Source organism: Rhinoderma darwinii, chromosome 5, assembly GCF_050947455.1.
Source record: "Rhinoderma darwinii isolate aRhiDar2 chromosome 5, aRhiDar2.hap1, whole genome shotgun sequence".
Taxonomy (NCBI): Eukaryota; Metazoa; Chordata; class Amphibia; order Anura; family Rhinodermatidae; genus Rhinoderma; species Rhinoderma darwinii.
Window position 1 is genome coordinate 102,349,632 of NC_134691.1, and position 15,367 is coordinate 102,364,998.

Here is a 15,367-nt window from a genome sequence, read left to right on the forward strand (position 1 = left end):
ATGTCTTTCTGTCAGGTAAGCTGCTGTGACATTACAAATTTGTTTCCATCACTTGTGACATCAAAAGTTGGTTTTAGGCAGGAAAGCTGCTGTGACATCACAACTGTGTATCCATAAGCTCGCTGCTGTGACATCACAACTGTGTTTCCATAAGCTCGCTGCTGTGACATCACAACTGTGTTTCCATAAGCTCGCTGCTGTGACATCACAACTGTGTTTCCATAAGCTCGCTGCTGTGACATCACAACTGTTCCAGTGTAGTAAGCTATTGCAACATAGTCAGGAAAGCTTCTGGGACATTCAGGTGAGCTGTTGTGATGTCACAAGTGATTTTAGTCGCGTTAGATACTGTGATATCACAAGAGTGATTCAGTCAGGTAAGCAACTGTGACCTCACACAAGTCAAGTAAACTCAGGGGTGGCCATACCATATGTACTATCAAATTATTTGGATATCAACAAGTATATACAGTGAAGGAAATAAGTATTTGATCCCTTGCTGATTTTGTAAGTTTGCCCACGTGAAACACATGAACAGTCTAGAATTTTTAGGCTAGGTTAATTTTACCAGTGAGAGATAGATTATATTAAAAAAAAACAAACACAAAATCATATAGACAAATATATAGAAAGAGACCTCCAGCTCACCTTAAATGTATAGTTTAGATCATCTCGCACGGGTCCTCGTGTCGGCACACGATAGGTAAATAGCAACGGAAAAGAGGGTTTTGGATCCAGCGTAGATTAGTGGAATAAAACGGAAGAATATTCCAAGTTTAATGAAATTCATAGATTTAAAAAGAAAAAAGCCAGGATGGATGATTGGGAGTGTGCAATCCTGGTAGTGTGAGGGAAAAAAAAAAATTAAATTGTAGATGAAGCCTACGCGTTTCAAACGCTACACGCGTCCTTAGTCATGGCTGAAGCTTCAGCCATGACTAAGGACGCGTGTAGCGTTTGAAACGCGTAGGCTTCATCTACAATTGAATTTTTTTTTTTCCCTCACACTACCAGGATTGCACACTCCCAATCATCCATCCTGGCTTTTTTCTTTTTAAATCTATGAATTTCATTAAACTTGGAATATTCTTCCGTTTTATTCCACTAATCTACGCTGGATCCAAAACCCTCTTTTCCGTTGCTATTTACAAAATCATATAGTCAAAATTATATATATTTATTTGCATTGTTCACAAAGAAATAAGTATTTGATCCCTTTGGCAAACAAGACTTAATACTTGGTGGCAAAACCCTTGTTGGCAAGCACAGCAGTCAGACGTTTTTTGTAGTTGATGATGAGGTTTGCACACATGTTAGATGGAATTTTGGCCCACTCCTCTTTGCAGATCATCTGTAAATCATTAAGATTTCGAGGCTGTCGCTTGGCAACTCGGATCTTCAGCTCCCTCCATAAGTTTTCGATGGGATTAAGGTCTGGAGACCGGCTAGGCCACTCCATGACCTTAATGTGCTTCTTTTTGAGCCACTCCTTTGTTGCCTTGGCTGTATGTTTCGGGTCATTGTCGTGCTGGAAGACCCAGCCACGAGCCATTTTTAATGTCCTGGTGGAGGGAAGGAGGTTGTCACTCAGGATTTGACGGTACATGGCTCCATCCATTCTCCCATTGATGCGGTGAAGTAGTCCTGTGCCCTTAGCAGAGAAACACACCAAAACATAATGTTTCCACCTCCATGCTTGACAGTGGGGACGGTGTTCTTTGGGTCATAGGCAGCATTTCTCTTCCTCCAAACACGGCGAGTTGAGTTAATGCCAAAGAGCTCAATTTTAGTCTCATCTGACCACAGCACCTTCTCCCAATCACTCTCAGAATCATCCAGATGTTCATTTGCAAACTTCAGACGGGCCTCTACATGTGCCTTCTTGAGCAGGGGGACCTTGCGGGCACTGCAGGATTTTAATCCATTATGGCGTAATGTGTTACCAATGGTTTTCTTGGTGACTGTGGTCCCAGCTGCCTTGAGATCATTAACAAGTTCCCCCCGTGTGGTTTTCGGCTGAGCTCTCACCTTCCTCAGGATCAAGGATACCCCACGAGGTGAGATTTTGCATGGAGCCCCAGATCGATGTCGATTGACAGTCATTTTGTATGTCTTCCATTTTCTTACTATTGCACCAACAGTTGTCTCCTTCTCACCCAGCGTCTTACTTATGGTTTTGTAGCCCATTCCAGCCTTGTGCAGGTCTATGATCTTGTCCCTGACATCCTTAGAAAGCTCTTTGGTCTTGCCCATGTTGTAGAGGTTAGAGTCAGACTGATTCATTGAGTCTGTGGACAGGAGTCTTTTATACAGGTGACCATGTAAGACAGCTGTCTTTAATGCAGGCACCAAGTTGATTTGGAGTGTGTAAGGGTATGTTCACACGGCCAAATTTCAGACGTATACGAGGCGTATTATGCCTCGTTTTACGTCTGAAAATACGGCTCCAATACGTCGGCAAACATCTGCCCATTCATTTGAATGGGTTTGCCGACGTACTGTGCAGACGACCTGTTATTTACGCGCCGTCGTTTGACAGGTGTCAAACGACGACTCGTAAAAATACAGCCTCGTCAAAAGAAGTGCAGGACACTTCTTTCAGACGTTTTTGGAGCTGTTTTCTCATAGACTCCAATGAAAACAGCTCCAAAAACGGACGTAAAAAACGCCTCGAAAACGGCGCGAAAAACGCCGCGAAAAATGCGAGTTGGTAAAAAAACGTCTGAAAAGCAGGGTCTATTTTCCCTTGAAAACAGCTCTGGATTTTCAGACGTTTTGGTTGACTACGTGTGAACATACCCTAACTGGTCTGGAGGAGGCTGAACTCTTAATGGTTGGTAAGAGATCAAATACTTATTTCTCTGTGCACAATGCAAATAAATATATATAATTTTGACTATGTGATTTTCTGTTTTTTTTTTTTATATATAATCTATCTCTCACTGGTAAAATTAACCTAGCCTAAAAATTCTAGACTGTTCATGTCTTTGACAGTGGGCAAACGTACAAAATCAGCAAGGGATCAAATACTTATTTCCTTCACTGTATACTATTTTTGCTCAGGGGCCCTCTGTTGTTGGTGTTCAGACTTACTTTTATAACTAAAAATTCAACTGGGGACGACCCCATAAACAACAAAACGTATCCAGACCGAAATGTGAAACTTATGCCAAAAGGACTCTCTTTCGTTTTTTTTTCTCCCTAGAAACCTAAGGGATCAATATGAGATGTTTATAGATGTATGGCCCGAACGTAAGGCTATATTTACATTCTCTATTCACACTGCATTTGAGTTTACGCCAGAAGTATTTCCCAACATGTACAGTACCTCTGACGGAAGTGCCGATGTGTAGTCGCCCATAGGCCTCATTTACACAATTCAGATTTGGTACGTTTTTTGCATCAGTATTTTGAGCCTAAAATCAGGAGTGGTATTTACTTGACGCCACCGTATTGAATAGCAGAAACGTCTACGCTATTCCGTACAACACATACCTCTCCAACATATGCCAAAAGCACACTGTTATGGCAAACGTCGATTCAATTGGGCCCTATATTCCATATTCCTGGGAGCTTTCATGGTGTGTACGTTGAACATACACTGCAAATGCAGTGAATAGAGCATAAATTGAACAGAGCCTTATCCATATGTAAAGTTTATTTGCAGGATTTTATTATTTTTTTTTAAAATAAACCATAACTGCATTACCCAAACATGGTGTGAACAGAGCCCTTGTGTGATGCTCAGGGGCGACGGTCCACAGCTTTCAGCTGCATCGCTGGGTCTCCTAAGTGACCCAACAATGCAGCACTAGCAGCCGGGGCGTCACTAAGGCTGGGTTCACACACACTATTTACGGACGTAATTCGGGCGTTTTAGCATTGAATTACGTCCGAAAATGCAGCTCAAAAGCGTCGGCAAACATCTGCCCATTCATTTGAATGGGTCTTACGATGTTCTGTGCCGACGGTCATTTTTTTTTACGCGCCGCTGTCAAAAGGCGGCGCGTAAAAAAGTGCCTGTCACTTCTTCAGACGTAAATGGAGCCGTTTTCGATGGACTCCATGGAAAACCAGCTTCAATTACTTCCGTAATGGACGCAGCGAATGACGCCTGTACATGCCATTACGGCTGAAATTACGGTGCTGTTTTCTCCTGAACAGACGCTGCCGTGTGAACATACCCTCAGGGCTTAAAATGTCAGGGAAATAGCCCCAATACATATGTTGTCTGCCCCAAAAAAAAGTGTGTATATGAGACAGCATAGCATATCTATAGCACTACAACCCTATAAACTATGGATAGGATTAGATACAGTGGCTCAGCAGACAGTATCACACATGATAGGATTAGATACAGTGGCTCAGCAGACAGTATCACACATGATAGGATTAGATACACAGCTCAGCAGACAGTATCACACATGATAGGATTAGATACAGTGGCCCAGCAGACAGTATCACACATGATAGGATTAGATACAGTGGCCCAGCAGACAGTATCACACATGATAGGATTAGATACAGTGGCTCAGCAGACAGTACCACACATGATAGGATTAGATACAGTGGCTCAGCAGACAGTATCACACATGATAGGATTAGATACAGTGGCTCAGCAGACAGTATCACACATGATAGGATTAGATACAGGGCCCAGCAGACAGTATCATACATGATTGGATTAGATACACAGCTCAGCAGACTGTATCACACATGATAGGATTAGATACAGGGCCCAGCTCGCTGACATTGCGTCTCCAGCGCTGGACCCAGGACAGGTAAGAATAATAATTTTGCTTCTTTATGTGTTACTGATTATTTTTGTGTGTTTGTGTTTTTTTTACAGGTTCGGTTGTTGGACTTCGGATTCGAGGACTTCAATGACGGCGTTTTTTTTATTCTCAATAAAATGGTTAATGAGGGTTGTGTTTTTTTATTTCAATAAAACATTTTTTCTATGTGCTTGTACTTTTTTAAACTTTATTATCACCGCCTTAGTAATGGCCGCTGGCTGATTGACAACCTCCATTACTAAGGCGAGGCTTAATGTTAGCAGGTGCAGAGGCTACACTAACCCCCATTATTACCCCGGTACCCACCACCACCAGGGGTACTGGGAAGAGCCGGGTACAAACCAGTACCCGACCATCTGTAGCGACGGGCAGGCCCCGGGGTGGCCGCAGGCTGGTATTATCAGGAGGGGAAAGGCCAAAAACAGTGGCCCTTCCCACCCTTGTAATGCTGCCTGCTGCTGCTGTGTTGTATCTGGCTGGTTATGAAAATTGGGGGGGACCTGACATCGTTCTTTCCAATTATTTTTTTAAATGACGTCGGGTCCCCCCCATTTTCATAACCAGCCAGATACAATAAAGCAGCAGCAGGCAGCATTACAAGGGTGGGAAGGGCCACTGTTTTTGGCCTTTCCCCTCCTGATAATACCAGCCTGCGGCCACCCCAGTGGCCGACCATCACTAAAAGATGGTCAGGTACTAGATCGTACCCGGCTCTTCCCAGTACCCCTGGTGGCGGTGGGTACCGGGGTAATAATGGGGGTTAGTGTAGCCTCTGCACCTGCTAACACTAAGCCCCGCCTTAGCAATGGATGCTGTCAATCAGCCGGCGGCCATTACTAAGGCGGTAGTAATATAGTTTAAAAAAAAAAACACAAAGACATAGAAAAAATATTTTATTGAAATAAAAAAAAACCCACAACCCTCATTAACCATTTTATTGATAATAACAAAAAAGCCGTAGTCTGAAGTAGTCCTGGAATCCGACGTAGTCCAACGACCGAACCTGTAAGAAAACACACAAAAAACGATTAGTAACACATGTGTTAGGGTATGTGCACACACACTAATTACGTCCGTAATTGACGGACGTAAATCGGCCGCAAGTCCCGGACCGAACACACTGCAGGGAGCCGGGCTCCTAGCATCATACTTATGTACGACGCTAGGAGTCCCTGCCTCGTTGCCGGACAACTGTCCCGTACTCAAAACATGATTACAGTATGGGACAGTTGTCCTGCAGCGAGGCAGGGACTCCCAGCATCGTACATAACTATGATGCTAGGAGCCCGGCTCCCTGCACTGAGGTCGGTCCGGAACTTGCGGCCGAAATACGTCCGTCAATTATGGACGTAATTAGTGTCTGTGCACATACCCTAAGGCTTAGATACAGGGCCCATGTGTGATACTGTCTGTGGGACCCTGTATCTAAGCCTACCACAAGGTAGGCTTAGATACAGGGTCCAGCAGACAGTAATCTTATACAGTATAAGATTACTGTGTGCTGGGGCCCTGTATCTAAACCTACAGTGTGGTAGGCTTAGATACAGGGCCCAGCAGACAGGATCACGCATGGGCCATGTATCTAAGCCTACCATGTGATTGGCTTAGATACAGGGCCCAGCAGACAGGATCACACAATCTGTGATCCTGTCTCATGGGCCCTCTAAGCCTGCTACATCGTAGGCTTAGGGGTTGTGCAGTCCCTAAACATTGATGGCCTATCCACAGGATAGGCCATCAATAGCTGATGTGTCGCCCGGGACCCGCAAATCAGCTGTTTTGAAGGGGCCGCAGGACTCGTACGAGAGCTGCTTCCCCTTCATTTCACTACTCGCTCACACTGTGAATCGCCGACACCGATTCACAGTGTGACCGGAATGAAGGGGAGCAGCTCTCGTACGAGTGCTGCGGCCCCTTCAAAACAGCTGATTGGCGGGTCCCGGGAGTCAGACCCCGCCAGTCAGGGCTAACCTTACCTTCCTCTTCGGCCGCGGCGGGAGTTCTGTAGTCTCGATGCTGTGCGCGGCGGCATAGCGCTGTGACGTCATGCGCTGCGCACAGCGCTTGACGTCAGGACCTCCGCTGCGATCCGGAACCAGGAAGGTAAGTAAAGTATGTTACTATAGTAACAGGGGCCCGCGGCCCGAGTTACTATAGTAACTTTTTATTGATGTGGTGCGGGGGGCCGTGGGCCCCCCTGGCTTCGGGGCCCGGTCGCAATTGCGACCCCTATAGCTACGCCAGTGGTGATGCTTGTGTGCTGCATTGATACCGATTCTTTTCTTAGCAGTGCGGCGCTTGTGAATGACGTTCTATCGGACCGCCAGCAGGGGGAGCTCCACCGTACGTACTCTGCTCTTTACTCACACGTCTGTGAGCTGATTGGAGCAGCTCCTAGTACACGTGGAGGTGTCATGGCAGCCCCCATCTGATCTACTTCCTGCGCAGGATATAGTTGTAGGCTGGCGTTCAGACACTAGCTCCGCGCGGCACTGACGTGTAATGCGATGACAGATGTATTTTAGGGGGCCGGCCGTGGGGCTCACCTTCTGCTCTTTCCATTTGGCGTTTTACTTCACCAACAAGGTAATGTTCGTTCTCATGCAGAACTGATCTGTGCGATCCTCCTGTCAGAGGACGATGTGATCTGCAGTAAGAACTATAAAGCAGGGACAATGCGATGTATTCTGCAAAGATCTTAAATGTTCCTATGTGGCCATCCCTGAGATCACCTCCTCTATGAGACCGCCGTAATGTATGGTGCACGGCATAAGAGATTTCTGTGGGTTTTTTTCTAGTTCTTAGCAAGTTGGTAAAAAGGTTGTAACTTGTCTCTATAGGTGTTCTATATGTTTATACAAATGTCCGTATCAGATGTTGCAGCTGAGGTGAAAATTGGCGCGGTTCCACAGCTAGCACAGGAGAAGCCCATTAAAAGTGCAAACCGCATGTTCGGTTTTAGCCGTCTGGCAAGAAAAGCGCCAGACCCGCACCTTAATCTCGAAGTCTGAATACAACCTTGGTGTGGTCTGGTTTCACTAGCAGTTTTTTGCTGTAGGGACAATTTTCACACTTCACATCACACTTGTGCGCACCTTCATACAATTTAGCAACAAACCGTAACATTTTGTAAAAAATGCATAAAAATCCATGTTTGTGGGTAAAAATCGGGCCCATGCAGAGCCTGAGACGCACACCCCCTCCTAAAAATGAAAGTTCAAGATGTGCAGAGTTCGTACTTGTCACTTATGTCTATTTCTACATACACATCCTCACAGAACCATAAGAACTGAAGAGACCAAAATCTCTGCGATCCAGATGCCGGTAAACATTTCCTAGTAAATAGTCGACAAGTCAACAAAGAACCTGATTACGCATCGGGCGTGATAAGATGTTTAACTGCTCATCTTCTTAGGCATTTAGTAGAAAAAAAAAATCTCCCCACATTGCACATTTTTCTAAAGTCCAAGACCGTTGCGGTGACTGGTTACCACGGCAACCTGTATATGCCATGTGTTTATAACGTCTTAAATAAATTAATGATGACCTAAGTAGGAGAAGTTTTCAAGTATTTACTCACTGCACATCTGTTAATTTTAATGTTTTAGATTTACCTATGTATACTGATAGTGGTAGTCACCTTTGACCTTGCCCTGTCGTTTCCCATATTTATTTAGTTTTTATATATATATATATATATATATATATATGAAAGTGTTTTGTAGGTATTTACTCTGTAATGCTGAGGATGGAACGGGTATGATTCTGAAACGTGATTATTAGATGTGTAAAATAACGCCAGTTGAGTTATCTACCTGGGTAATGATTACTCCTCCTGTAGCGAGCAGTGCCAACACGTGGTCTTCTTTTTGTCTTCACCTTGATTGCTATTATTTACTGGGGCAGAAGAACCCAGGACTTGCACTCCACTACCACGACAAGCTCTTTGGAATACGAGGGCAGCAGAATTAAACTTCTATTGATTGATGAATGACGCTCTATGGTCCGCCGTTGTGCGTCTTTTTCTTCCTCTAAGGCCTCACTCGCACGCGTGCGCAAAAAACACTTAACAGCTCCGTGGGGCAGCAGCATATGATGCGCGGCTGCGTGCTTTTCGCGCAGCCGCCATCATTATGACACTCCATTTGGATGTTTGTAAACAGAAAAGCACGTGGTGCTTTTCTGTTTTCATTCATCCTTTTGACAGCTGTTACGCGAATCATGCTTGTCCCACAGAAGTGCTTCCGTGCGACATGCGTGGTTTTCACGCACCCATTGACTTCAATGGGTGCGTGATTTCCGCAAAACGCCCAAAGAACGGACATGACGTGACTTTTTTTCAGCGGACTCACGCTGAGTAAAAATCATGGACATGTCTGCACGGCCCCATAGACTAATATAGGTCCGTACAACGCGCATGTTGCACGGACATTTTTCCCGTTTGTCTGAATAAAGCCTAAGGCCACATGCACACGCCCGTAGCTACGTGCATGGCCGTGATTTTCGGGTTGGCCGGCCGAGGAGTGCCACCTGCAAATCGCGGGCCGTGCACATGGCCGCGTGCATTATTTCCTATGAGCCTGGACTGCCGAACACGGCCGTAATAAGACCTGTCCGTTCTTTCTGCGGTCCAGGCTCCTGGGCCATGCACAGACCGTGGAAACCACGGTTGTGTGCATGGGCCCATAGGAATGAATGGGGCCGCAATTCTCCTGTGGATTTTTGGGGGAATTGCGGCCGCAAAAGCACATTGTTGTGCATGGGGCCTAATCCGATGCTTCTGAACGGTGCTTGCAGTACCGACCTTCATTACATGTATGGAACAGATTTAATTTTCATCAACGAATCGGTCACGTGAGAATATCCTCTAAAGGCTGGAATCGCACATGCAGTTTTTTTAGCCAAAACCATGAGTGGATTCAAGAGGTATGGGAAATATAAAGGAAGGAATTATACTTTTTCCGTCCTGTTAGATCCACTCCTGGCTTTGGCTCAGAAAACTGCAAAGCCATCTCCTAACTAGCTCATCTATATCCCCCCCCCCCCCCCACATAAAAAGACAGTGATTGACGTCAAGAATACTGAAAGTCATTTAGGGGTTATATGACTTGTATGAGTTTATAACTTTTTATTTCCTACGAACACCGTATATCAGCCAGTTAAAGCAAACCAAACAATCCTCCTATACGTCAAAGTGTCCATAAGGTATAAGAAGTTTGTTTTGGCATATGTCGTTATGGATTCAAAAGCATACAGTGAAGGAAATAAGTATTTGATCCCTTGCTGATTTTGTAAGTTTGCCCACTGTCAAAGTCATGAACAGTCTAGAATTTTTAGGCTAGGTTAATTTTACCAGTGAGAGATAGATTATATAAAAAAAAACACAGAAAATCACATAGTGAAAATTATATATATTTATTTGCATTGTGCACAGAGTAATAAGTATTTGATCCCCTACCAACCATTAAGAGTTCAGCCTCCTCCAGACCAGTTACACGCTCCAAATCAACTTGGTGCCTGCATTAAAGACAGCTGTCTTAAATGGTCACCTGTATAAAAGACTCCTGTCCACAGACTCAATTAATCAGTCTGACTCTAACCTCTACAGCATGAGCAAGACCAAAGAGCTTTCTAAGGATGTCAGGGACAAGATCATAGACCTGCACAAGGCTGGAATGGGCTACAAACCCATAAGTAAGACGCTGGGTGAGAAGGAGACAGCTGTTGGTGCAATAGTAAGAAAATGGAAGACATACAAAATGACTGTCAATCGACATCAATCTGGGGCTCCATGCAAAATCTCACCTCGTGGGGTATCCTTGATCCTGAGGAAGGTGAGAGCTCAGCCGAAAACTACACGGGGGGAACTTGTTAATGATCTCAAGGCAGCTGGGACCACAGTCACCAAGAAAACCATTGGTAACACATTACGCCGTAATGGTTTAAAATCCTGCAGTGCCCGCAAGGTCCCCCTGCTCAAGAAGGCACATGTACAGGCCCGTCTGAAGTTTGCAAATGAACATCTGGATGATTCTGAGAGTGATTGGGAGAAGGTGCTGTGGTCAGATGAGACTAAAATTGAGCTCTTTGGCATTAACTCAACTCGCCGTGTTTGGAGGAAGAGAAATGCTGCCTATGACCCAAAGAACACCGTCCCCACTGTCAAGCATGGAGGTGGAAACATTATGTTTTGGTGTGTTTCTCTGCTAAGGGCACAGGACTACTTCACCGCATCAATGGGAGAATGGATGGAGCCATGTACCGTCAAATCCTGAGTGACAACCTCCTTCCCTCCACCAGGACATTAAAAATGGCTCGTGGCTGGGTCTTCCAGCACGACAATGACCCGAAACATACAGCCAAGGCAACAAAGGAGTGGCTCAAAAAGAAGCACATTAAGGTCATGGAGTGGTCTAGCCAGTCTCCAGACCTTAATCCCATCGAAACTTATGGAGGGAGCTGAAGATCTGAGTTGCCAAGCGACAGCCTCGAAATCTTAATGATTTACAGATGATCTGCAAAGAGGAGTGGGCCAAAATTCCATCTAACATGTGTGCAAACCTCATCATCAACTACAAAAAACGTCTGACTGCTGTGCTTGCCAACAAGGGTTTTGCCAACAAGGGTTTTGCCACCAAGTATTAAGTCTTGTTTGCCAAAGGGATCAAATACTTATTTCTCTGTGCACAATGCAAATAAATATATATAATTTTGACTATGTGATTTTTATGTTTTTTTTTTATATATAATCTATCTCTCACTGGTAAAATTAACCTAGCCTAAAAATTCTAGACTGTTCATGTCTTTGACAGTGGGCAAACTTACAAAATCAGCAAGGGTTCAAATACTTATTTCCTTCACTGTAGTTGCCTTTTTTTGCGGTGGGGATCAGATACAGCCTATAGAGATGTGACATTTATATTGATCTCTCTAAAGATATAAGGGAACTTTTTTGTTAACTTTTCTATGGGAGTTTTCTGGTGTAAAAAAGCTGCGTGTGGATGAGATTTGTTTAAATCTCACCAGCTTTGCTGCTACTGTATTCTTCTGTGTATTTTCCGTCCGCAATTCCATGTAAAATACGCAGCAATTCCGCTACGTGTGGACAAGCCCTAACTGACAGTCAGTGCTGGGAGGCATCTGACCATCTATAGGCACCTTACAATAGGAAATGTGATAAGCGCAGATGTTTACATTTGCCATTGACACCGCTTCGTTCGCATCTGCGTTGGGATTCCGTTCATGGGTTTTGTCGGACCTTTGCGTCAGGGGAACCCACAAACGGAAGCCAAACTGAAACAAACGGCAACCATAGGTTTCCATTTACATCACCATTCATTTAAATAGTGACGGATTCGTTTGTCACCGTTGTGTATGGGTTCCGTCGTTTTGACGGAATGAACAGCGCAGTCGACTACGGTATTCCTTTAAAACGACATAACCCTTAAACAACGGTGACAAACGGAAACCATTTGCACCGGATCCGTCACCATTGAAATCAACGGTGATGCAAACAGAAAGCTATGGTTTGTTTGGATTCCGCTCATGGGTTCCCCTGACGGAAAGGTCTGATGGAACCCATGAACCGACGCAGATGTGACTGAAGTGTAACTTTTTCCACCTGCATGTTTCTTATTGCAGCATCTACTGTCATAAATATTTTTCTTTTTTTTATATAATGTATGTTTCTGTCTTTTTGATGTTTTTAACTTTTTGATGTCTGCCCAACTAACCTGGCCTTTGTTTTCCAGTATGTTCTGTCTATTCTGAAATTCACCTATCCAACTCTTTTTCAAGGGTAAGTATTTATATTCTACTTACTATTACAGCTTAGCTCCTTTTTATATGGACATCCGTTGTCTATTCTGGTTTCACCAAATATACTTTCTGTATGAATCCCTCACTATTTTTAATGACTTGTTATAAGGTTGAGCTCTGATACAGATACTCTAAAACTGGCCATACACTAGAAATTTTGGTCCGTCAAGAAGGCCAATTCAGACCATGTTCTGTGACCGTTGCTGCCTTTTCGTGACATGGATGAGCATGGCAGATAGTGCCGTGTTGAATTTTTACGGCCGTTGTCCGTTGCTGGAAATGTCTGCATCCCATTAATAGAATCAGGCAGCAGATCAAGGCAGAGATGATCAGAGATTTGTCATTTTCACATTGAAAACTACAACCTTCACAGAGCAACCATGAACAACCAGCCGTCTAATGCCCCTAATGTATAAGGGTATGTTCACACGCAAACGCAAAATACGTCTGAAAATACGGAGCTGTTTTCAGGTGAAAACAGCTCCTGAATTTCAGACATTTTTGAAAGTACTTTAAACGTTTTTTGTGGCGTCCATTACGGACCTAATTGGAGCTGTTTTTCAATGGAGTCAATGAAAAAGCGGCTCCAAAAACGTCGAAAGAAGTGACAGGCAGATGTTTGCAGGCATAATGGAGCCGTCTTTTCAGGCGTAATTCGAGGCGTAAAACGCCCGAATTACGTCTAAAAATTGTCCGTGTGAACCTACCCTCACCAGCTTAAGCCTACGTTCATACATTTTCCGTCCAGATATATGAGCAGAAACTCTGCAGCGTATTACAGTAGCTGCAAAGTGGATGAGATTTCTACTCGATAATTGACCTTCGGTGCAAATTTTAAAACTTTTTCCCATTGAGTTCATTGCTGAAGTCAAAATCTGCAACAAATCCCAAACCTGCAGCAAAATCCCCAAATCCAAAATAAGACCCTTCCCGCCCACTATTATTCTTAAAGTTAAAATAAGCAAAGACTATACTCCCCTCCCCTGGCATTCCCGTAGCAATCATAGGCTGCACCGTTCGCCTCTGACAAAGTGCCAACACAGGAAGCCGGGTGTACGGAGACCAGCTGGTGGGGGGATCGGGGATGCCTTGTTACGGAAGCATCGGGGGGGGGGGGGGGGTTAGTATAGTATTTATCCCCTGGGAGTAAATGGAGGTTACTATAGAATGATTACAAGCAGAGATCTTAAAAATTGTGAAGAAGTAATACCGAAAGTATATACAAAAATTGAATAACTCGTGCAGCGAAGGAGCAGCTACGATACACTGTTATTTAGTATTGTAGATGTTTCTGTGCCTGCTGATGCCGCCTATAGTACCTAATGAACTTAGACATTGAATGCAAACCCCTCCCCCCTCATCTTCTAAATCTATCTCAAGCCAACGGAGGAAACTCCTAAGAATATGCTATTGGCTCCAACGGGGCATAATAGTAAAGTTCCTGACCGGTAAGTGATAGCATAGGAATGGGGTAATACATAGGAGAAAGCATTATACTCTATCCACCTACCAAGTGCATCCCCTTTGTTTGCTCCACTAATCAAAGCCTTTTTATTTTTGAAAGCTCCTTTTTGCAATATATTTTGTACTTGGTGATGTATGGAGATCTTTATTCACTGGGTTGTATATAGATTTATTATGGTGGCTGAGGATCGGTAACCTCTCCACCTAGGATTTATACATTATACATTGTATCTGTCTGATTGGCATATTTGAGAACATTATTTGGGACCTTACTGGCAGGTTTGTTCCAGACGCTGTTGTAGACTTCTAGTAATTTTTTTTTTTTTTTATGCCTCATATACGCAAGTTTATTATGGCCCCATTAACCTCTTGTGCAGATCTGTAATATGGCACCCAAAGGTTTTTATGGGGCCCTAAAACTGCTGTATGACTAATTTCCTATGGATATTTTCTACCCTGTTTCTAGGGGGAAATAATTCTGTAATAGGGCACAATACAGCGGCACAGGGAGTGCTTGTGGCTCCATAGTATGGAGCCATCGGGATTCCATGATGCCTCCCTACATTCTCTGCCGTGTGCATGAGGCCTTAAGGACCATGAATAACTGCTATGTTTTATATCTGTCATCCTCACCTCCTTTTGTCCATTCTATCTTCATCCAGAGATGCTTCTTTACCTATTTCAAAAACCATATTCACAGGGCTGCCCTTAAAGTGCCAATTGTGTATAGTACATTACATATGTGCATGGTTTAGGTCTGTTGATCTATAGATCCCATGAGGAACCAAGTTCCTAATAGACCTGTAAAAGTATGATGCTTTATTATTATGCATCGTTTGGCCTGAGTGTTTAAAATATTATTTATTTTCTATAGGTGGCAGACATTACTGGGTGGCATCTTTCTTCACATATGTTGGAAGCTTGGCTGGGTGGAAATTAATTGCAGCGCCAGGTAAACGGAACTTTTTCACTGTGTTCTATATACTGGCCAGAGCCTTGAGGGTGTATTCATATAGGTAGTTAGTGTGCCGTGTGGTCAAAGACCATGGAGCAAAACAGAGTGCCTTTTACTGTTCCTTGCCGTAGTTTTCAGCCGCAAGGCTTGTTCAGGTGAAAGACATTGAAAGTGTTTTTCACCTGTACAATACCGCGTGGCAGAGAAGATTGCAAAACCGCGGTAAAACGTTCATAGTTTTTTACCGTGCGGCGCGCTGCCTACCCATGTGATCACACCTTCATTTACATTTCACCATCAAGTTGTGGGGACGAGGTGTTTTCAGAGTAATCCG

The 15,367-nt window shown here is 44.1% G+C and overlaps 1 protein-coding gene across 5 annotated transcripts in view; it reads left to right on the forward strand.

The window, feature by feature from the left end:
- The first annotated feature begins 7,162 nt into the window (after positions 1 to 7,162).
- SLC35D4 (solute carrier family 35 member D4) overlaps positions 7,163 to 15,367 on the forward strand; it is a 137,492-nt gene continuing 129,287 nt past the window's right edge. For 2 of the 5 annotated variants that reach the window (XR_012847636.1, XM_075826346.1), the window contains exons 1-3: positions 7,163 to 7,382; positions 12,548 to 12,594; positions 14,953 to 15,030. Coding sequence is in view for 4 of the 5 variants with exons in the window: in XM_075826346.1 (XP_075682461.1) it covers positions 7,311 to 7,382; positions 12,548 to 12,594; positions 14,953 to 15,030 (197 nt within the window). In the remaining variant the exon portion in view is untranslated. The remainder of the gene's footprint in view (positions 7,383 to 12,547; positions 12,595 to 14,952; positions 15,031 to 15,367) is intronic. The other 3 variants (XM_075826348.1, XM_075826349.1, XM_075826345.1) reach the window with 3 other exon arrangements.